The sequence below is a fragment of the Gavia stellata genome, chromosome 28, assembly GCF_030936135.1.
Source record: "Gavia stellata isolate bGavSte3 chromosome 28, bGavSte3.hap2, whole genome shotgun sequence".
Taxonomy (NCBI): domain Eukaryota; kingdom Metazoa; phylum Chordata; class Aves; order Gaviiformes; family Gaviidae; genus Gavia; species Gavia stellata.
Window position 1 is genome coordinate 5,640,674 of NC_082621.1, and position 22,594 is coordinate 5,663,267.

Below are 22,594 nucleotides of genomic sequence, written 5' to 3' on the forward strand. Positions count from 1 at the left end.
TTGCAAATGTAAGCAAACAGATGACAAAGTTATGTCCCAAAATCGCCTCTCACTGAGCTACTCTATCTTCAAAAGAGCCCCACATGCAGGAGAAAAGTCCAGAGCTGAAGGGCCCGGAGCCTCCTCCATGCTCCCAGTCTCCCAATAAGCCTGTTAAATATAAAGGAACAGAAATCCCTTGTGATCCCTGTTCAAAAACCACTCAAAAAATGTGTGGCTTGTACCACAAATCATATCCCGTGGCCCCTTTAAGAGGGGTAAAAAAGGAACGAAGAATTTTGGAAAAAATAAAACCAATATCCAGGCCAGAAGATTAATTTTTTTTTTAATTTAGACAAGTCAGTGTAGACTGGACTTGGAGCAATACCACAGTATGCAAATACAGTGTCTGATACCTTACACTGTAGATGTTTAATCCTACTCCAGGGTCCGGCAGAACAAATGTTACAATAGCCTGAAAGCTGTAGCAGTTGCCATGTGCTGATTTGGTTTATTGGTTGTAAACACCACTTCTGGTCTTAAGCTTACAGGAGCTCATCAAACATTCATTAAAAACAAAGCAGCTGTTTATATTAATAGTAATTACACAAATCTTAAGAGTAAATGGTAATGAATTCCACATGTGAGGGCAGAAGCACGCTCTAACCACTGCATAATGTTTAAGAAAACTGATAGACAACACTGTAGGCTGTATTTAATATGCCAGACCCTTTCATTCCACTTCAGGTATCATGAAATATCCAGGCAAATCTCCACTGTGAACAGCAAAAGATCTTTCAACAGCACTTCGTTTCTAACGCATGACATCCCACCTGCTTGAATAGTTTATTTTTTTTCTACCCTCAGGGCCTTTTTCTCACCTGATTCAGTAACAGAAGTCAAAATCAATTCACTATTTTATCAGTAAGAGGTTGAATTCTTAGTACCCATGCTAATTTACTGAACCTGTAAGACAAATTTCAATCTAAACCATTTCATTTGTCACAAGTCTGGCAGGAATTAAGAGGGCAAGTAGTATAAAAAAAAAAGATTTTAATGGGGTCATGTTACTATCCCTTTTTCAGACTTCCAGTTTTAAAGTCCAGAGGTTTCATCCTGCATACATGTAATGTCACTGTGCGCCATCAAGCACCTCCCAAGACACACAATGTCTGTCTGTCTCACTCGCTGCAACAATTAGACAAAGTTCAGAGAGAAAACAGAAGTTAATTAGTTCTGGTTTAGGGTTATGCTCTGGGGAAGAACCTCATTACACGTTCCTGCTGCAAAAAGTAATACAGCAAATGAATTTTAGCACAAAAGAAGTTGAGCCTGAGCGCCACGTACGTACCTCTAAACACATCTGCTGCCACAAAACGAGAGAGCAACCAGAGTCCCTGTTAGACTCGTGTTTTATCATACCCAACAGCAGATATTAAACCAAACACACCACCACCCATATGCTCAACGGTGAGGATCACAAGCCCAGAGGACTTAAGACTTACTCCTCACTCAAGGGGAGACAGCCAAATTACACACCTCATTCCAGCGTCTGAGTTGTCCTGCAAAGAGCTGAACTGAGTCACTTGCCACCACCCTTCTTACCTGTGAAGAAACTTCTCGTACGTTTGGCGGTAGGCAAAGCCTGCTCGGCGGACTCTCACGTTCTCCAAAAGGCCAAGGTATTCAACTTGATGCCTGCAACGCTCCTCGTCGAAAAGCTGTGGTGACTTCTTATCATTGGGCTTAATGCAACGGACATAATAGGGTTCCTAAGGGGACAAATCAAACCGAGTTTCACCCAGGAAGAAAGAAGTCTATGCAGACACAACTGTTTCCTCATGAAATCATTGAGGTGTCAGTCCACCCCAGTCATCTGAATGAGGTTTGGCTGTTCAACAGGAATTACACGGTTACAACAGAAAAGACAAGAGTGGCACATAACACTTTCCTCCCCTTCGCATGCTGCAATGACATCTGTTACAGGATCCACAGGTTACTCATTTGAGTTTGACTGACCTTTGCTATGTATCAGAACCAGTTCCACATCCCCCTTCTCTACAGACTTTGACAATAACAAAAAAAGTCTTCATAAAAGATAGAACAATGTAATTCATTGCCCTGATTGTCGGATATGGCTTTTCCAGTATCAACATCTAAAAGAAGCATGGATTACTCCATAATATTTAAATTATGCTGAATCAAATCCTCTAAACCCTGTAGCAACATGCTTGAACGATGGAAATCACTGAACACTACCCTGTGCAGGGCAAAACCCAGCTACCTTCAGCCCAGCTCAGCACCACGAGCACCACACCTTCCACAGGACAAACACAAGCCACCAGCACGCGAGCTCCTCTCTCTGCACTGCCTCGGACTTGCAGGCAGCAGAGAACGTTGAACGCTTTCCTCCACCCAGCACAGCCCAGGGGGTCCTGCCCCGAGCTGGCTGGGCTGACGCTGGACGTTCAGCTGAGAGTCCCACAGCGTCGCACACCTTTCACTGCCAGCCAGCCTGCATCCATGAGATAAGCCCCACATACAGTCCTGCTAGACTGTTTTTGATGTTTACTTTTATTTTTATGAGATTAAAGGCAACTTTCATTTAGGCCAACATGGTCTATAACTAGCACCAGCTATAAGTCTTTTAAACGTATGTGCTTTCATCACACTGGGTTTTGAAGTCCATTTATTTATTTCTCTTCATTGTTAGTCCTTGCTATCCCACTTCTAACTTTATTGGTGGGGGGAAAAGCAATTAATAAGCATCATAAAGGCCCACCTTAGTTTTTCAAGGTAAAATTGTATTCTTATAACCTTAATATGTATTACTTTTTAAGCAGTCCTTGCAAAAGGAGTGGCTTATTCTGCAGGCTGGCAGAGCCTACTGCCCACCAAGTCTCATCGCCAGCCAAGGAGAGAGCTCAAACAAGGATCCCAGTCAGCTCAGAAGGTCACAGTATGTCCAGAGACTTGCTTCAGAGGACATGTCAAAGATGCACCTAAACTGGAGCATTTCAAAAATCAGTTTACAGCAATGCTAACATTATGATAAAGGGAGATAAGCAGTCTGTCTGAAATCTTAACAGTAGTAGATGTCAACTTCCGTAATCACAACTGATAATTAAGAATGAAATTTCAGGCATTTTCCCCTGGACTAGATGAAACACGTGGCTGTGAAACCATCTGTAAAACTGCTCAGAGCAACCAGAGGCCCTTTCTCAAAAGGGAAACCCCAAGGGTTCTCCAAAGGAGTCTGTTCTGTTCCAGTACTACCGGATGGTTTCAACAGTGACCTGAATAAAAGAGTACAATGCAGGTACTAAATCTGTAGGCAATATGAAGTTTCAGAGTGGAAGAACCCACAACACTAACAAACAGGAGGAGGAGTCGGGGGGGGGGGGTGGGTGGGAAGAATCAATTTAGTGAGGAAAAAGGCGAAGTTCCACATTTAGGCAGAAATAGTTGTATAATTAAAGAATTAAAAACTGATTTGACACTAGTGCTAAAAAAAAACCTAGGGCTTCTAGCTGAACATGAGGCAAGTTCATGTTTTTCTAAGGAAGGGACACAAGAACAGGAAAACTCTAACACAAAAAAACCCCGATAGATTTCTACTTATCTGAACATCACATTCAGTTTGGGGCACTGCAGTTCAAGTGGGATGCAAACAGTGGTGAGTCAGTTCAGGGAAGAACAAGAAAGATCAAAAATCCAGAAAATGTGACTCGAGAGGAAATATGGTTTTAGTCTAGAAGGACTAAGGAGCCACAGAACCATCCTGATATTATATTTTATATATTTATAGGGTAGATATGAAGAAAAGTAAATATTCAGTTTTAGGACAAAGAATTAATGGCTTTAACTACAATACAAAAATTCAAATTAGGCATCAGGTAAACAAGGAATGGCAGCAGAATGCCTCTGGAAAGGAGGGGAATGGTCTGAACAAGCATCTGCAAAGAGAAGGTAGAGGCAGAGGTGTCGTCAAACAGGAGATGAATTAGGTGCATTCCCAAAGTCCCCTTTAGCCCTATTTTCTGTGATTCGTCTACGATTTAGCCCTATTTTCTATGATTTTAGGTCACTTACCTAATCTCAGGATAATATGAAAGCCCCAAAATTGCTATTCTCCCTTCAGTAATATTGAAGAAACAGGATCATCCTTGACTATCCTGGCTAGTTCTGACATAACCTGGAGGTACACAGCACTAATGACAAGCACATGGAGCTTCCACTCACTAATGAGCATGAATAGACTGAATATGAGTAATGAACAGGCTAAGATATGGAGGCCTTGGGAAAGCTTGATCCTCGTATCCTAGAAACTGATACAAGCCACCGGATCTTCTGGGGAAGGTGTTGGACTGGAACGTTTCCCTGCTTTCTTAACCATGCAATCAGTAGCATCAGGCTGTGCTTTTCTCCTGGAGGGCTATCCTTTGGGTAGGAATATACGGCACTGAGGACAGCAAGCAAAATCTAAGCCCACCAGCCATACAAGAGCTGGCAGCATCCCTGTGCTGCCTACCCTCCATGTAGCAACCCAGGAGTGCCTAAGTAGGTACGGGGAGTGCGGGGGTAAACAGAAGGATGTGTGGGTACTATACGTTCTTACATCATCTCCCTTCTACCCTAGTGACTTCATCTTTCCCCACAAAGTGCATCAGGGATAGCTCTTTCACAGTCTTCTTGGACTCCTATCAAAGGAGGTAAAGCTGCAGGCAGTGGAGAAAACTGCCCCGCTTCCAAATAACCATCTGAACCCCCTGGTAGGGCAGTGGTCTCTTCATCCTGCTCTTCTTTTCATATCCTCCAAGAGTGTTGGGCTCAAAAAAAGGAAGGAACACTAAGGACACAGCTTCCCCAGGACACCAGGCAGCTGAGAGACAGCTCTGTTCTGTGTGAGGTCTTCTACCGAGGTCACCGCCACACTGAGCACTTTCTTCTGCCACAGTAATTCAACACAACCCATACCTATTCTATGGGTCCTCCTTCCCTTAAGGAGAGAATGGTGAAATATAATGCGCTGGTACAATTTGAAGAGTTTTAAGAGATTAACATATTAACTTCTTTGGCCTTCTCCTGAAAATTATCTCTGCACTGAAGGTAAGAAGGTTTACAAAGGTCTTTATTCACTCGACAGTCTCCTACCAGCTCTCAGAACCTGCAATCTGTGTGGGTGATGATCTTCCCTTCAGTTGTAGAGCTTGGCTGTGCCGTGGGAACGCAGCTGTCATCGGCGCTCTTCACGCTCTCTCAGATATTGTGTGTCAAACTATGAAGGCAGAAGCAGCCCCTTCTGAACTTCAAATCAGTGTTGAAGTAGGTTTCACGTGGTCATGGCAGCTATAACTGATGAGGAGTAGGAGTTTGCTGGACCTGATGCCTGTGATTTATGAGCTCTGTATTGCAGTCTCTCAGTTGTATGGCAAGAAACAAAGGCCAGGTCATTCATCTGCTAGAACAAGTCTCCTATATGACTGGGAATAAGCTATTTAGGGAAAATGGAGGATATACAGAGAACTCCCTGAATTACACCTGATCTTAGAAGCTGTGAAAGAGTCTGAAGTTGTGAAGGTGAATGGTCTGCAGTTCTCCCCATCCCTTCTGGCTAATATTCAGCTTGGGCCACTTCTCCATCCACACCTTAGTCACCCCTAAAGACAGACCTATCTCAGAGTTAGCAACAGAGTCACTAACATCAGAATGATGCCAGACCATGCCAGATCTGCCCTCAATACCGTTGTGTTGCATCTGATGTCAAGATGAACATAAATCCTTTGATGAGATTGATATCACAAATGTTCCAGTTTCGATCCACAGAACCGCAACATCTTGAGAACACAGGAACCAAATTAAAGAGGTCATTAGGAGCATGAAGTCAAGAGAGTGCATCCCACCCCTCTGCCTCAAGGGAAATGGTGTCACTTGTTCACGACCGACATTAGTGTCCAGCTCACAGCTATTCATTATTGCTGTAATACATAAACACCCCTCACCGCTGCAAAGCTGGCTGCTTGGGTTGGCATTCATGTCTTTGCCATTCAAAAATGCAACAAACCTCAATGCAAAAAACCTGTGACTTCAAGCCCAGCACAAAGAGGAGTGACTGTATCTGCATTTGATATAAAAGGCAGAAGTCAAGACGCTGCTTTCCTTTGGGAAAACAGAAATAGGAAGTTCCTGCACAGACAGGAGATCATCTATCAGTGCAATTACAGTGTAATTAAAGCCTCTCAGCAACGACAGCTACTAGGGTAAATTCTAAAGCAGATTATTCCATGCTTCCAATCCCACCAGCCTCAGCTCTTCAGGGGGATAATTATGCAGCTCCCATTATTGCACCATGAGGCTGTCAAGCCTGGGAGCTGCATTTTATAAATGGAAGAACTGAAATACAGAGACACAAAGGCCCCAGTTCTGAAGGCTGTTTAGATGCCTAATTGCAACTGATTTTTTTTTTTTTAAACCAAGCTGAGCGATTTTTAGATTTTTAAGTGTTAAAAAGAAAACAAGCCAGTTTAACGTCATTGCACCCTAAACAAAACTCCTTGAGAGATTTCTTTTCCATAGTTTATAGCTCGTTAGATGAGAGAAGGGATAGGACACCGGACTGCCAAATTTGTGCTGGATATGTCCAATCAGTTACAGTGATGACATTATAACTTACTAGAGATGAAGCCTGTCAACCTGGATAGGAGAGGAGAGGTATGGAAGAAAGAAGAGTCAGACAAAAGGAGTTACAGAGAAGGAGAGGAAAAAAAAGAAAAGAATGGGGGGGAAAAAAAAAAAAAAAAGAGAGATGCATGTCCAGAGAGAGTTCCTAGAGAAGCTCATCATTTACAGCCGCGTCAGCCAAAGGATGTCCCGTGTCAGTATTTAAAAGAAAAGCCACCCAAAGTAATCCATCGCAGAAAGACCAAATCCTCAAGAGAACAGCATGGGCAGTAAAACATGTGCTTGAGAAATGTTACTTGGCAACTCTGTAAAGCTAGTTTTTGTTTTGGTTGGTTTGTTTTTTGAAAAAAAAACAAAAAACAAAAAACAAAAACCCACCACTTTTTTGTATCTACCAGATGTTTCTGCCCAAAAGACTCTCACTGTAATAGTACAATACAATAATACAATATTATTGAGATACCAGTACTGATAAGTGCCACTTCAACGCAGCATCCTCCAAAACACGTATTTCCTGTGTCTTCATACTTATATGGACATGTGTATACATAAGCTGAAGTTAAAACTGCATTTGTGAACAGCTCCTGCAGTGTTAACAGCACTTCTATGCTACTCACTGTAATGGAAGCATCTGACACCCTAATAACCACACCACCTGCCCCCTCCTCTCAGGAACCGCATAACTCTGCTTTATCACCGAATTCCAGATTTAAACCAGAATACCAACAAATGAGAGTTTTAAAGGTGGTTATTTTAAATACCGGAAAAGTTAAATAACCAACTAATGCTGTAGGTACTGTATTCACAGACTGTGAGATTTGTTTCTGATATTATTAATCCCACCCACCAAATTAGCATTTTTGGATGCTATTGCCCCAAATGACAGGATTAAAGATACTGTTGATACTGCCAAAAAACCTGCAGCTTTTCAGGAAGGCCAAATGAGTATCAAAGAAGAGCTCTTGGACTGCCATTCTGTTCGAGGACTGTAGAAACAGAGCACATAAATATGGTTTAAAGCAGTTTATGGAGAAACATTAAACAAGCAAGAACAGCCCAGGTGGAGTGGGAGGCCAGGGTGCAACAAAATTCAAGCCTATCTGCATCTTGGTTTTTGAGAAACAGCTGAGAAAAACATGAACTGATATTGCCTCTCCCTATGGAACCTTATTCCTCTGACATCCGTAGACCACAGCAGCTAACACCACTTGTGCAACGCTGTTTTCAGAGAGCTGTTTTCATCAGCTGTTACCACAGGCTTCCCAAAAAAAGTCCTGTAGGGTCCAAACCACAGTCAAACACGTTGTCATTATTGATCTCCAGAAGTGCAACTCTGGTCCCGAGTTAAGCACGGGAAAAATGAGTAACACGACCCAAGGGAAGAATTACAGTACCCATAACTGCAATGAGTGGTGTCCCCAAGAGAGACAGTGCTTTTACCAGCCCAGGACAGCAACTGTTCACCCGCTCTCCAGCCCCCAGCAGAAGCCAGAGACCTGAGACAAGTATCCAAACTGGCAATGACTCAGAGGCAGAGTGTCGCATTTATTTGTGCATAACAAGTATCTAACAAAACATAGCTTGAATGCCCAGTTATTAGCTTGCTAATAACATGCTCATATTATTAACTGTCCAAAGAGTCACCTCGAATTGGTCCTTAGGGCACAATGGCCAAACAGAAGCATTATCTCTCTGCACTCTGTTTTACCATTTGAAGTACACAATGATTGTGTTCAGGACCCTTATCTAAGCAACCTCTCCTTTCTAGGACACACCAAAATTTAGACCCTTTAAAGTAACATAAGCTTGACTTCAGGATGGGTCTCACCAAATTTTGGGGGTTTTTAAGATGTATAACAGCCAGGCTCTCCAATAAAATAGCTAAAGCTCAACTACGTAACTTAGTTTGCAAGCTTAAGTACGTACAAACGCTGTTCTGCAAGGAGCATTAGCCACATAAACTTTTAAACAGCAGACTCCAAAGTGCAAATTTCACCCCCTTCGATCCAGCCCTCCATCACGCTGAAAGTTGGCCATAAAACACTGCACAACCAAGACAGCCCTTGGCTCCTTTCTGCTTGGCAAGAGGCCTTGTTAAGTCCTGACAAACACGCCTATTTAATGAGACCCTTCCTTTTAATGGGATCCATAAGTCTCTGGAAAATACAATACTCTAAGACAATTTTCTCCGTTGCCATTCAACAGAAAAATCAGGAAAACCCAGCATCTTCAATACAAGTTTCTCAATGAAAATTTAGGGAAGGTAAAGAACGGGAAAGGTGTGTAGTGCAACACACATGGGAGCTTCCTAGTGAATTCACGAGCTATCCTGAATATGGCCTGTCCTTGGAAAAGTTGATATTTGTGATAGAGATACTGATGATAAATGGAATGAAACTAACTCATTTCACACAAGCCAGCCAGCCTTCGATGATGAATTTTGGTACCTACTGACTCACGATGGATAATGTGCGATTTAAACTCTTCATCTCCCACGGCGAGTTGCAGGAATTGTTCAAACCACCACCGTGCATGGCATTCTCTTGACTATTCTATTTTTACAAATACCAGGTGGCCTAGAATAATTTTTCCAATAAACAAGGAAATGAAGTTTTTCCACAAGCGCTTGCCGAACCTCCCCACCAACAGCTCCCTGCTATCCCCCCTTGATCACAGCCCTCCACTACAACACCCCCAGCAGTTTTTGTCTGTATTGCTTGAAACACCTCACTGCGGTGCATCAGATTCCTTACCCATTTGGCTAGGCAAGAGACAGCGTCACTGCTCTGTGTGACAGAGATCTGCATTAACAACAAGCGGCAAGATTCTTTTTTCCTTCCCCAACTCCTCATTTTCACAACACACAAAGAAACCTTTCTGGGTTTTTGAGATCTCTATACCCAAATTTATATTAGGGATAGCCAACGGATTATTTGGGGGACTGACAGATCAAGTAAACCTTGACTCCTTGGAGAGTCTGACTAAAGTCTGCCCCCACGTCCCTTCCATCAGGGTCACAGCCACATTCTCCAGCCCCAAGAGCTCATGATTTGCCATCCAGGAAAACTCCTCTCGGCTGCACAGGCGGTGGGGTAGGACCTCTCCCAACTTCTACTAATAGTCCCTGCCTAAACTAAGGCCTGGCCTTCGGCTGGGCTAACAAGGGCATCCTCTTAGCAGCCCTTAGTCACACACTTAGTGGGGAGAACTGCGGGGCTTCATTCCTCAGTGGGAAAGCTCAGCTAGCACCTCGAGTCAGCTTTGGTCAGGCTTGCACACCCTCCTGCAGATTTACTGCTGAAGATGAAACCCACTCCAGAACTAGAACTCAAAAATATAAAGCAAGCGTGTTTTCATCTCCTAATTTTGGAAAACATGAAGCAATATACTATTTCTTGTAATACTCCCAGTGCGGGTAGTTCTCTCTTCCTGTGCACAGCCAGTACCGTACGACTGTGCTCTGACCAATACAGCACCTACGAAGACTTTGTTACTCACGTGGCTGCCACTCCAAGCAAAAATCCAAACAGTGCTCTGCTCACAGGGTCTTCTTATTAGAACAAGGATCATCTTTCTACAAAGCTTTTCCTAGCCTTACCACGTCTGTGTGCATGTTCTCCCTCCAGATCTTGGGCCACTAACATTTCCTTTGCCACCACAACTCCCAAGAAGATAGTCAAAACAACTCACCCTTTATTGCTTCATTATTCTAAATGTTAACATGTACTACTACTCTGGGCTCACTGTTCATCTCCTGTGGACCACATACCCCTTCCACAACACTACCAAAATGCCAGGAGTCCAGCAAGGTCACCCGGCATCAGTAACACCCAAGTATTTCTGAGTGATCTCTGCTCGTAGGAGGGATCACACTGCTTGCCTCATCCTGCCACTCGGCTGCACCGTGTTCAAACAGCCCCTTCCCCAGTTCATTCCCTTACCTACCTTTCTTCACACAAAGCGGTGCTTGCCAAAGCAATACCTTCTACTATAAAACTTATTTATTTAGTAAAATAAAAGGTTCAACTTCTCACCCGCTGACACAGAAAGAGAAGGAAAGAAGAAAATCACACACATCTGCCTGTATTTTCATGGAAGTCACTTGGCATTGAAAGACAGAAAGAGAGAATCTCTCCACCATGAAACTACATCCTCTGGGCCCTCAGCCAAAAGAGCTTCGTTAAAGATGATTATTTATTTGATATAATAATTATTACCTGAGAGAGACTGGCTTTCCTGCAAGTGAAAGACACACTGGTCACAGAGGAAACAAAAATCCACCTTCTTTATGCGGGATGGCAGCTAACTCTCCTAGGAGATCTTCACAGCTGCCCATTGTCACAACCAAAGCTCATCTGCCTTTGATCAGCTCGGCTTTCCAACTGATTGCAGTGATAGGAAGGTGGCAGTCTCTCCACGGAAAAGCTACACCCTATTAATCAGAAGTTGGAGTCCATTTTGAAACAGAAATATTTACCTTCGATGCCAGGTTGTCCACTAGTGCAATCATGGAGTTCTTAAAAAGAGTAGCAGCTGTCAGAGGTCGCTTGGTTACCTCAGTGATGCTCAGTTTACCTTCAGGCCACATCATCTTCAACACAGGGTTAGAGCTAAAAGACAGTCTCTTTAATTGCACAGTCTAACACCACTTCCGCTAAATTAAAAACTCAACAGCTTGCTTCTGTCCAGATCTACTGGTGTTTTCAGCTCAAAATGTTATCAGCCAAACCAATATGACATTCCTGCGCAAAATATCTCTTGCTCTTGAGCAATATACGGTTCAAGCTTACAGCTGAATATTCTGGAAAAACGACAAGCGCATTCTCTTCTTTAGATGAAGATGTGCAGTAATGGGATAGCAAAAATCCTGCAGAAGTGATCTATCAGAAGCAGAGTCTGCCTTACTGACACAAACATCAAGAATTTAATCAAAACAGAAAAGAGTAAGACCATAGCCCACAACATCCTCCCTTGAAACTTGCTATCTGATTTCAAGCTGTATTTCTGCACCATTCTTGATATATAAAATAATTTATACATTTTAGCCTACATTTTCTTGAAGGGTTGAAGGTGAGGTAAAATGGCCATGATGGATGGCAAGAGCCCTGGAACAGACAAAGGCTGAAAGCAGTTACAGCAATCTAATAGCCAATCTATCACATGCTTTAATACGCCGTTAAGTGGTCTTTGTGAACAGTCTTTACCAGAGACTTAACGGAAAACAGAGGCTAAATTTAATAAAACCTCCGTACAGCAAATATTTTGCAGGTTTTTGGTTAATGTTAAGTCTTGAAAACATGAACAGCGAGACTGTTCAAGGGAGTACGCTCAGTAAACATAACAGGACTGTAAACTAAGTTAATAGTTGTACTAGCTTTTAAACCAGGTAAACAGAGCTGTCCGAGCAGCTGCAGGCTATTTTATGCTGACTTCCACCTCTGAGCAAAGTCTCCGAAAGGTTGAGATAGGCCACAGTTACAAAAGAATTAGAACGTGTTTAATGCCAGCCGTCAAGGAAAACAGCTTTCTGGGGCACTTGTATACGCACACACATTTTGACAGGATTTCAAATTTGCTTGTCAAAGGCAACTTCTACTTGCCTAATTAGTATTTACAACACGTGACTAGATGGTTTAAATTTTTCATGTCACTGCACATATGAAAAGGATTCAAATCTATTTGCCCCTTTTTCCCCTCACTCCTAAACTTCCTTTTAAAACAGGAACTTGTAGCTGGGGCCAATGATATCTGTTGTTGACCAAACACTACTCAGTATCTTTAGCACTGATTAAAGAGAGATCAGTAATGGCACATTTGCAACTGGTCCAAAAACCTGGTTAATGACAAATCAAGCAGCACAGGTAATCTCTGCACAGCTATCTTGATTGCACAATGACTTGGGTTCAAACAAACACTTCAAATTTAGTTAAATTAAAGGTTATATCAGAGCAAAACCAACATATACAGAATAAGGACTTTACCCTGAAAAAATCAAACTAACAGCCTTCGGGTCGCAGTAGATATACAAAGATCAAATCCCAAAGCAATGTGTTTATTCACCTGTGCTGCACACACAGTAAAGATAGCATCAGTGAAAACATTAGTCTCTTCTAGCACCCACTCCATAAAAAAGGATTCTGACAAATCAGATTTAAATTCACCTCATTAGTGGTTTTAGTCCTACCTGTTGTACATGAGGCGCTTGAAGTCTTGAAATAAAGTGTCCTTGTTTTTGTCAATAAATCCAGTGACTGAGTAACTAAAAAACAACAACAACAAAAAAAAAAGGAAAATAGAGTTAATTGCAAAGAAGCAAAGTCCTTCTCTGAGCTGCTGGTATCAGTGTGGAATCAGCATCCTTGCACTCCTACAGACACAGCAGATGCTAATCAGGAATCCAGCTGTGTTTCCCAACCTATCACTAATTTGCTGCATGAGCACTGTGTTGAGACTAAGATCCTTCTGCCCAGCTTTCCCCCTCCAGCGCAGGAACAATGTACATCTAGTTTCAGAAAGCTATTTGAACTATGCGGGTGAAGACCACGATGGCTGAGACACCTAGCAGGACTTGAGCAAGTTGTAGATGGCCCAAATTCCAGAGTTACACTCATGACTTCTGCCTCCAAATTCAGAGCACGTGGTTGTGTTAAATCCTACAGAAATTAAGTTTTCTTTTTCAGTATGTCTAGTCTGTCCCTCTCTTGATGTCAAGAAAGATTCTCTAGTGGGAGATTGCCTGAAGTCAAGAGCAGCCTATAACCGGTGACTAGGGAACTCTCCTGGAAATCAACACACACACAAATTTTGGACTCTTTCCTTCCTCTTTTCCCAAAGAAATACCACCCTGAAAGATTATTGTTTCAGACTTTCATCTCTTATCCAAGACTCAAAACAGACAGCGCTCTGTCCTCCAAAAAAAGGTCCAAAATCTCCCCATTTAGTGGCTCCCACCCAGTTGCTTCCTGAGCTTCAGATCCCCCAGGAAGCCTGCACCTCAACCGCAGGCACTGGGATCCAGAGCCCAACAACGTCCAAATCCCTGCACGGAGCCACCCCCAAATCTTACTGCTCCACATAACACAGTTCAGGCTCAAATATTATCTGGAAATATTTCCACATTTCAGTTTTCTTTTGCAAAATTTTTCAGCCACTGGCAGTGCAGAAGGTTCAACCACTAATGTGGCACCTTGTGTTTTCTTCTCCTTGGCAAAATGCTTTGAACTCAGGGATGCCTATCAGCAACCGCTCAGCAAAGACTCCAGAACAAAATCTGGCTGTGCTGAATGGGCTCCAATATGATCCCACTGGTTACCCTTATAAATTAAAGGTAAATTTAATCCCAAGGTAAAAGAAATCCTAAATTATTTCCTCATTAACACCCTTTAGATTCTGCTGGCACAGGAAGTTAACCAATCCTAAACCATTAAATCACTCCAGTGATATTCCAGACAACAGCTTTCCCAATGAGCAGTTTCTAACATATGAGCATTTTTCACTTCTACTTAACCTTCCTTCATATTACTGTCACATACTGTAGCCATTTTTGTAGGCTTCAGGTACAGAAAACTTTTCAACGTGAACAGGAAGGCTCCTCGCACTGATACTCATTTCAGTTTAACAATACCCTGTATTTTGAGTCTGCTCAAACTGATTTGAAGATTTAAAGCTAGAGAGTTACATAATCGCACTAAACAGATGTCTAAACCAGATTTTATTAGTTCAGTGTAACTTTCTTGCATAAACAGTGCTGGCTTTTTTTTTTTTTTAACTCCTTTTTTTTCCTGAAGCACTGCTCTCCCCTCACTGCCCCCCTCCCATATTCTCCTTTTGTTTCAATTCCAAGTACAAAACCATATTCTGTATAGCAAGTAACCAGCGTAAGATTTAATTGAAAAGCAATTGCTGCACTCGGTAATTTTGTATGACAGCTATTGTGGTTCACACAAGAAGCAGCATTAAATCAGAATATTGTACCACTTCAAAGCTGGCTAAAAGACAAAAATAGAAGGTGCAACTTTATTTCTGAAAGAAACTTACATCACATCTCCGGCGTAGTGCTTGATTCGAAAGTCTCTGTCAAACTCCAGCGTTTTGTCAGTTGCACAAAGCTAAAATAAATTCACATACATTAAAACGCCACCCATGGATCTTCAAGTTTCATTGAAAAGCAATATGCATTGGAAATAGAAATGGAAATGATAGTTATTCCACTTTATATATGCATGTGCACATGTGAAATCCAGTTATAACACTGCTTTATAATATTTTTTCATGGATGCATTATAAGAACATATATTTGCACAAAATCAAGTTGCAAGAGCCTATAGTTTTATTAAAAAGCTGAAACTATCTCAAAATCACCATTAAGCAAAAAGAACATTTATGCACGTAGAGAAACGTTGCACCTAAGAGTTAATTTATTACCTTTTTTTTTTTTTGAGGTCTTCCTTTATTTTTTTTCCCCATTGCAATATCCCTCCTCAGCAAAGAAATGAAGCAATCAAAATATGACAGTTACAACAGCAATGCTTGTTCTGGCCCAAATCACTCTAGATCATCTCAGACCCCTCAAACAGTGACCACCCCTGCAGATCCACCCAGGGTGGTCCTAGCTCCAAGCCTCTGCTCTCAGCTCAGACTTCCCATTACATTCCTTCACTACGGCGAAGACGTCAAGTGCCCCCGTGGCAGCCATTCAGTAGCAGTGGCCATGATACACTCGTCCCTTCAGGAATAACAGAAGCCAAGAAATCCATCAGGCTCAGCTTAATTAAAAAAGGGGAAAAAGATAAAAATGAGGATTTTTATTCAAGCCAAAAGGGGCAGGTAGATGAATTAAGTCTTTGCAGGAAGCATGGGCACCATTTAGAAACATCGACGGCTATGAGCAAATATCTACCATCCACCAAAAGTCTTGGGAAAATAAAAGAGGAAATTAGCATGGTTAAACCGCAGGGCAGGAGAGATTACTAGAAGCAGGAAGAGATCCTCCAAAAAACTTCATCTGTTTCCAAGAGTAGAAAATAGATTGGCTCAAACTGACAGAACAGATGCAAAAATATTAAATAAAATACTAAACAAACAAACAAACAAACAAATCACAAGGAGGAAACCAAAAAGTTTGAGTAACAAGGTACACAGAAGGTTACAAAGGTATAAGAAGTCCAGCACAGCAGGAGCAGGAGGCACGCCAGGTTCTGCAGAGCTGATAGATGACCAAGGTGTAGAAGGAACACAGAGAAAATGAAGAAGTGAGCCCATACCAGAAAAACAAAGTAATTTTTCTTTTCGCAGCTGTGTTCACCAGCAAGGAGCTATGGAGCATGCAATGCCTTTTTTCAACCACCCAAAACATACCTCTCAAACCAACATGTCGATAGAAGAGGTATACGACAAGTAAAACCACAATGAAACGGAGCAACTATTGCTACCAGCTGGGACACGGTTGGCTGCACAAGCTTCTCGTTTAAAACTCATCTAGTACTGGAGAGGCTGGAAGGTGGTTTAACATGATGCCAGGTTTTGTAAGGAATGTTTCTCTCTGTGAACTTTTTGTCTACTGGGCAAACCAGTTGAAATTATTAAAAAAGAACAGCAAGGGTATTGACATAGCGGATAGTCTCTTGGATTTCTATGAGCCTTTTCGCAAGGTTCCTCACTAACAACTCAAAGAATTTCAGAAAGATAAGAGAACGGGTCCTCAGACAGATAACTGCCGGGAAGATGGGAAACAGGAGTCCTGCGGGGCCTGCGCTGAGGTCTATACTGTTAACATCATCTTAAATGAGCTATGATCTGAGGCTAATAGGAAGGTGATCAGGCTTGTTGGAGGTACTTAATTATTAAGGGAAGTAAAGACAATGGCTGGCTGTGAAGAACTGCAGGAAGACATGAGAGGCTAAAGGAATGGCAAGGAGCAGCAAATGAAATTCAACATAAATACAGTGATACACGCAGAGAAAAGCCAAAGTTCATAGCAAATCATGGGCCCCAAACTGTCCATTCCCAACCCAACAAGTATCTTAACTACCCTCCACCTCAAAAAGGACGCAGGAGAACTGGAAGAGGCTTGATGAAGGGCAAAACCAATCAACAGTACTGACTGACTGCTACAGGAGGAAGGGAACAAAAGAACCAAGCCTCTTCAGGTTAAGAAAGAAATGCCAGGGGACGATAGCAAACAACATGGAGATGATGTATTGGAACACACAGTGAATTGCATTTTGCTGTTCAAGAACTAGGAAGCAACAGATGTAACCTAAAAGGAAAAAGGGGAGAAGGAGGAAAACGGGAAGGAAGGAGCTCTTCATGTGACTGTCTAAGCTGTGGAATTCTTTGTCAAGCTAAAAAAAAAAACAAAACCAACATCCCCCCCCCAAAAAAAAAACCTATTACAGACACCAGCCCTGATGCAGGAGGTTCCTGGACTGCAGATCACTGGAGACTGGGAGCATATCAAATTATCATTACACATTTGTCCCATATTCTTCTGTCACTTAGACCTTCACTATTGCCTAGTGTCTTAGAAGATACTACATCAGGTGGACTAAAATGGACCTTCTCATACTCTTCCCTTCACAATCAGTTTGTTGAGATTGACCCTAATGAGAACTTTCCACTATTTGAAGATTTAGGATTTCATAGACTGTCACTACACTTGATCCTTAGAAAGTATAAGATCAATTGAAAAAAATCAGAACTTAAAGAGGTTGAGAAAATGAACCTGTGATGTTGAGAAGTATTATCAGAAGAGTTAGCATGCCTACAGGTCTAGATTAGCATTAGACAATTCAGAGAAGGACCACCCATGCTCTAGGAACATAAAATTTTGCCACAAATACTCATAGCGGAAGTGTTTGCCAGTATTTTTCCGGGTTTGTTTGGCTTTCACCAGGACAACCAAGCAGACAGCAGCAGATCAGATATGCAGTACACAAACTAGGACACTACTATTTAGGGCACAGCAGCCCCTTAGAGCTTACCACATGGAGCGAGTGTGCAACCTGCTCTACAGGGGAGCAGTGGAGCATGAACTCAGGCTGAAAGATGGGAGTTGTTCCCATAACATAGCACACATACTTTAACTCTTTAGGAACAGATTCAATCTATGCTGAACTTTATAGTATCTGGACAGAACTACTGCAGTCTACAAAAGCAAATTATGAAATGAAATCAAGTCCTTTGTTTTAATTCAAGCTAGAAGAAGCAGGCTTAGGAAGCTCAGGTTTCCTGCAGCAGTTCTAGGTGGGACTGAGGAAGATATCTTAGATACTGGTAAAGGACATATGCAAAGATGCGAGAGGGGGGAAAAAATAATTATGATGCTGAGAGTTTTATGGGTCAATTTTTTCAAGGCTATATTGATTTAAACTAGAAATTAGCAAGCCAGGAAGATACATCATACCCTCCATAAACATTATTTATAGCAGTACTCCTTGTTTCCCTCCTAGTCTGTGCAAACAGTTTTCTGACAATGCCACCCCCTACTGAGGAATGCTGCAACCGGCAATATTTTCTTTTAATGTTTCCGATGCTGTGAAGGGACTCCTGAAGGTAAGGACTCAAACAGATTTTTTTTTTTTTTTAATTTCCATTTTATAGCCTCCCATATACTTTATGAAATTCAGTCCTCCTCCACACTGTATCAAAGCACTACCTGCTCCATCTGAGATGGAACCACGCCACCTTAGCAGACACAGGACCAAGGACAGAACAGAAACTGAACTCCTTTCTCTGCCAGTTTACGTCTATTGACTAGACAGCTCCGGAAACTGGACCACTTCCCACACTGCCCCACTGCAGAGGATTTAAGACTCCATGCCCCCAAGCTTCACTATTCACAATCATTAGTACTAATAAAGGAAGCAATTTGCATTAAAATATAGAAACCCAGACTAGGCTTCATGAAAATACTTGTTTTCAGGTGAGTTTACTCAGGACATGCTAGGCATCTGCTGCTTAAGCACGTAAAATCTAGGTTAGCACGGAAAGATTCCCCCGTTCCCCTTCCCTCAGCTAGGATGCATGTGGCAGATGAGACGACTGGCGTGCTGCAGCTAAAGGGCACTTAAGGAAAGCCACATCTGGGAGGAAAAAGTGGTTATTTTATTTTCATCCCAGCCTCTACCCAAACAAGCCACATCCAGATCTATTGTTTATACTCAGCCTCCCTGGAGGCAGCCTTTAGCACATATCTTATACAACCATGCTAATTTTGTATTTCTGACCTAAATAAAATATTGTACTGGGGTGGGAGGGAGAAGGGGGGAACCAGCATTCTGAACGACGTATTTCAAACAACGTTTCTCAGTAGAGAGACATCAATAAATTAAAGGCCCTTATTTGATTACTCTGTGTGAAAGATTCTCAAATTAATCAGGCTGATGACCGTGTTTTCAATATGCGGCCAAGTGAGGAATAAATAAAGCCTTTTAACTGGTACAATGTACCAAAAGCAAAGCAAGTCGAGGGGCCTGGATGATCATAGGTACAATCTGAGATGAACGTGTTTTGCAGCCAATGATGATTTAAAAAAAAAAAAAAAAAAAAAAAAAATCGCAGTGCTGTAATACAGCAGAAGTGTGAATAATTTCACTGTCACTATGTATTAGAGCAGCCTGGGAAGAACATCACATGGGTTGAAACTGCGCATCGATTGGTTACAAATGACATCATGATATGCCAAGGCACAAGCTCACGCTTCTTTTATGCCTGGAATAAAACTGATCTCACATTGGACATACTTCAGCTCCCTCTGCCGGATACAGGGCGGCCCAAGGCGCTACCTAAACCCAGACCAGACGGCTGTTCTGCACTTAGGAGCCGCTGCTGCGCTTAGGCATTTCATTTCATGCTCGATGGTAATGAGTCCAACCCCAGCAAGTCTTTTTCCTTATTCTGTTAAGTCTACAAAAAAAGAAAAGGCATCACACAGGAAAGGAAGCAAGTTTGAGGAGGCAGAGGAGTACGTTACCTTTCTGCTGGAGAAATGAGCATGCTTCCCTAGCTTGTTATTAAGAGCCTCGAGAAACATCTCATCTGTAACTTTTCCAACATTCATGCAGGCATCATCCAGAATGGCAATGATCCCTTTGTGCTGCTGCTCTACCAGGTCGACGATGACCTGATTGTTAAAGTAATCAATCTGTAAAAACCAAAAAATGGGTCCATTTGTGACTTTGGCTAGTGAGAGAGGAGTACCAGTGTTGGCCACTGACGAACAGTACCGTGTGTCTGACAGAGAGAATGGGGCCCACCACTCACAGGAGAAGCAATCAGCTTTCAATACGTCGACCACTAAACCCAAAATAAAGCAGGCTACTCTTCTACCACTAAAGAGCAGGGAAGGTGACCTTTCAAATACCTCACATAAATCTCGAGAACATTGCTACAGAACGTACTTTAAATTCAACTGTGCACAATCACCACAGTGAAAACTGCGCATCTTGTCCTTGGCATTATGAAAGGAATCTGAATAGGAGAACTCAAGATTTTTGTACTTGAATATCTACAGCTAGATAAAATACATAAGCTCTCAGAACAGAAACACACAGTGATGTATGTGGCATCACAGAGACGCCACAGTATGTTTTAATTCAGACCTGGAGTCACTTATTTTCCCAAACCATGGCAAATACAGAAATGTTGCGAGATGAATGGTCTTCCACAGTCTGATTTCCAGACAGCAAGTCTGACAGTACAGCTGGCGTGGACACAGATGTCCTATTGACTTCGACAGGAGCGTACATGTGGCACAACTTTAGATCTGGGACTTCTGCTGGTACACTGACCTCAAACCAACCTCTCCCTCCCCTGCCAAATCACTCACATGCTTCCAGGGAATTCCCTCTCGCTGGTACTCTTCCTGCTCCTGCTTTAGAACCAGCTGAATAAAGAGCTGCTGTAGCTTTTCATTGCAGTAATTAATGCAAAATTGCTCAAAACTGCAAAAACATAAGAAAAAAAGGTGATGAGTTTTCTGGGAAAGGAGAAGGCACGGCACTGTGCTTTAACAACATGGCTCACCTGTTATTGTCAAATATTTCAAAGCCATAGATATCCAGGACGCCAATGACTGTGTTTTTCCCATGTATTGTAGTGTCATAGTTCTTCACTTCAATCACATCATTGATGTGTGTCACAATCCAACAAAAGAGGCGCTCGTATATAGCCTGCCAGGAGACAAATACTGAGGAATTTTGCCTGCATCTGTCTCAGTTTTTCCTGGTAAATGCAATGCATGGTGCTACAAAGCTTAATTCAAGATGCTGCCCTAACTAAACAAAAGCTACAGATAACATTCTGCTAAAAGTGAACAGCTACTGACAAGAAGAAAATATTCTATGAAAATATATTTTTTCTTTCTTCTGAAACTCATTTACACAAAATCTAAATCCTAGTGAGGTCACTGCATACAGTGGTTCCCCTAATTTGATTCCAGCCTACTTTTCAGCTGCCTAATAACTTCCATACCTGAGAATAATTTAATATTGAAGAGCAAGTGAGAGGTCAGTTATAGAAACCTACCAACTGAACACAATGGCAGTAAAATATTCCTGTTCACCTTTCAAAAAGAAAATGTTCTGTAGGCATAGGTATCTTTGCAGTCTGCATGTTCAAAATGTACTGTGAAGCTGTGCAAACATACAACTTTACGAAAAATGTCACGTTAATGATCAAGGATCTTCATAACTTCATCTGTTCTTCCCTTGTCATTTGATTTCTTAGCAAAGGAAGGACAGCTGTCATTCCTTCAGTCATCAGGATTCACCTTTCCAAAAAAACCATAGCACTTCGGGTTTCCAACCTGAGTTCTAGATGTTACAGTTCCACTCTCTACTCTTTGAATTTAACTGCTAAATGGAGTCAAGAATCGTATTTCGCAAAATATTCAGCCCTGTACAATGCATTCCTTTTGCAGAAGCCAGCAAGCCAGGCTTGTAGCTCCCTCCCCTCTTTCGTGTGCTGCAAGCACTGCTGGTTGCGGTGCACGCTGTGTCACAGCCAGGGAAGGGTAGGGATGGTGCTGCTCTGCAATCCCCCTGTGGAACACAGGAGCGGACACATTCAGAAATAAATCTGCATGAAGTACAGGCTTCCTGTGTCTCAGCAAGCACTATACTTATTGATCCTACTGGGACCTGAGCATTGAAAAATGCGCAATTATGAAGGCAATTCAATATTGAATGCCTTCCTCAAGCATCACCATTCTTTGCTGCATCAAGCACAACTCAACCAAAGGGCAAAAGCAAAAGAAATGCATCTGAGTTACTGTCACATACAAAATCAGGTGCAGAGAAAGGAAATTTAAACTCACTTTTGCAAAGGCATCTCTGCCATAGGTGGCTTCTTGTTCAGTATGTTGTTTGTCAATGACATCCCGACCTGTAGCTACAGTTCGAAACAAAAGAGCCTTCTCCACCATGTCGGATTTTGTTGACAGCAAGTCTGCGATGATCGACACAACCTTGCCATTTTCTATTACAGGCGTATCACCATCCACAGAAAACTTCAAGTTCCCCTGCAACAAGCAGTAAGAAACTAAATTTCTCAATCTTTCATTAATATGAATCAGTATAGCCCAAGTTCATTCATATGCCACCTGCTATTAAAGACAGTAAATCTCCTAACAGATTAGAAGGGTGGGCCTTGCATATCCACATACCCACAAAGCTCCAACATGAATGGAAGCAGCAAAGCCTGACTCAAAGAAAAGCATTCCTGCTCCATGTTCAGCTCAGCTTTTGGAAAAAAATTACACCGAACACTTCCAGAGGTTTAATCAAACACCGTCTCAAGATTCAGAGTCTAGCAGTGGGTAAATGTCATTAAGTAGACAAACGCTGGATGTAGCATTTCATCTTCACTGCAGCACGCCACAGAAAAGCCAGGCTGCAGTTCCTATGGTAATGCTATTGGCCACAAAGGTAATGTG

General features: G+C 42.2%; 1 protein-coding gene across 3 annotated transcripts in view; it reads right to left on the minus strand.

Moving 5' to 3' along the window:
* MYO1D (myosin ID) overlaps window positions 1-22,594 on the minus strand; it is a 164,872-nt gene that overhangs the window by 98,029 nt on the left and 44,249 nt on the right. For all 3 annotated transcript variants that reach the window (XM_059830403.1, XM_059830404.1, XM_059830405.1), the window contains exons 8-15: window positions 21,977-22,180; window positions 20,686-20,831; window positions 20,489-20,603; window positions 19,634-19,804; window positions 14,698-14,768; window positions 12,845-12,919; window positions 11,138-11,270; window positions 1,585-1,751 (exon numbers count right to left, since the gene is read on the minus strand). In XM_059830403.1, coding sequence (XP_059686386.1) covers window positions 1,585-1,751; window positions 11,138-11,270; window positions 12,845-12,919; window positions 14,698-14,768; window positions 19,634-19,804; window positions 20,489-20,603; window positions 20,686-20,831; window positions 21,977-22,180 — 1,082 coding nt within the window. The remainder of the gene's footprint in view (window positions 1-1,584; window positions 1,752-11,137; window positions 11,271-12,844; window positions 12,920-14,697; window positions 14,769-19,633; window positions 19,805-20,488; window positions 20,604-20,685; window positions 20,832-21,976; window positions 22,181-22,594) is intronic.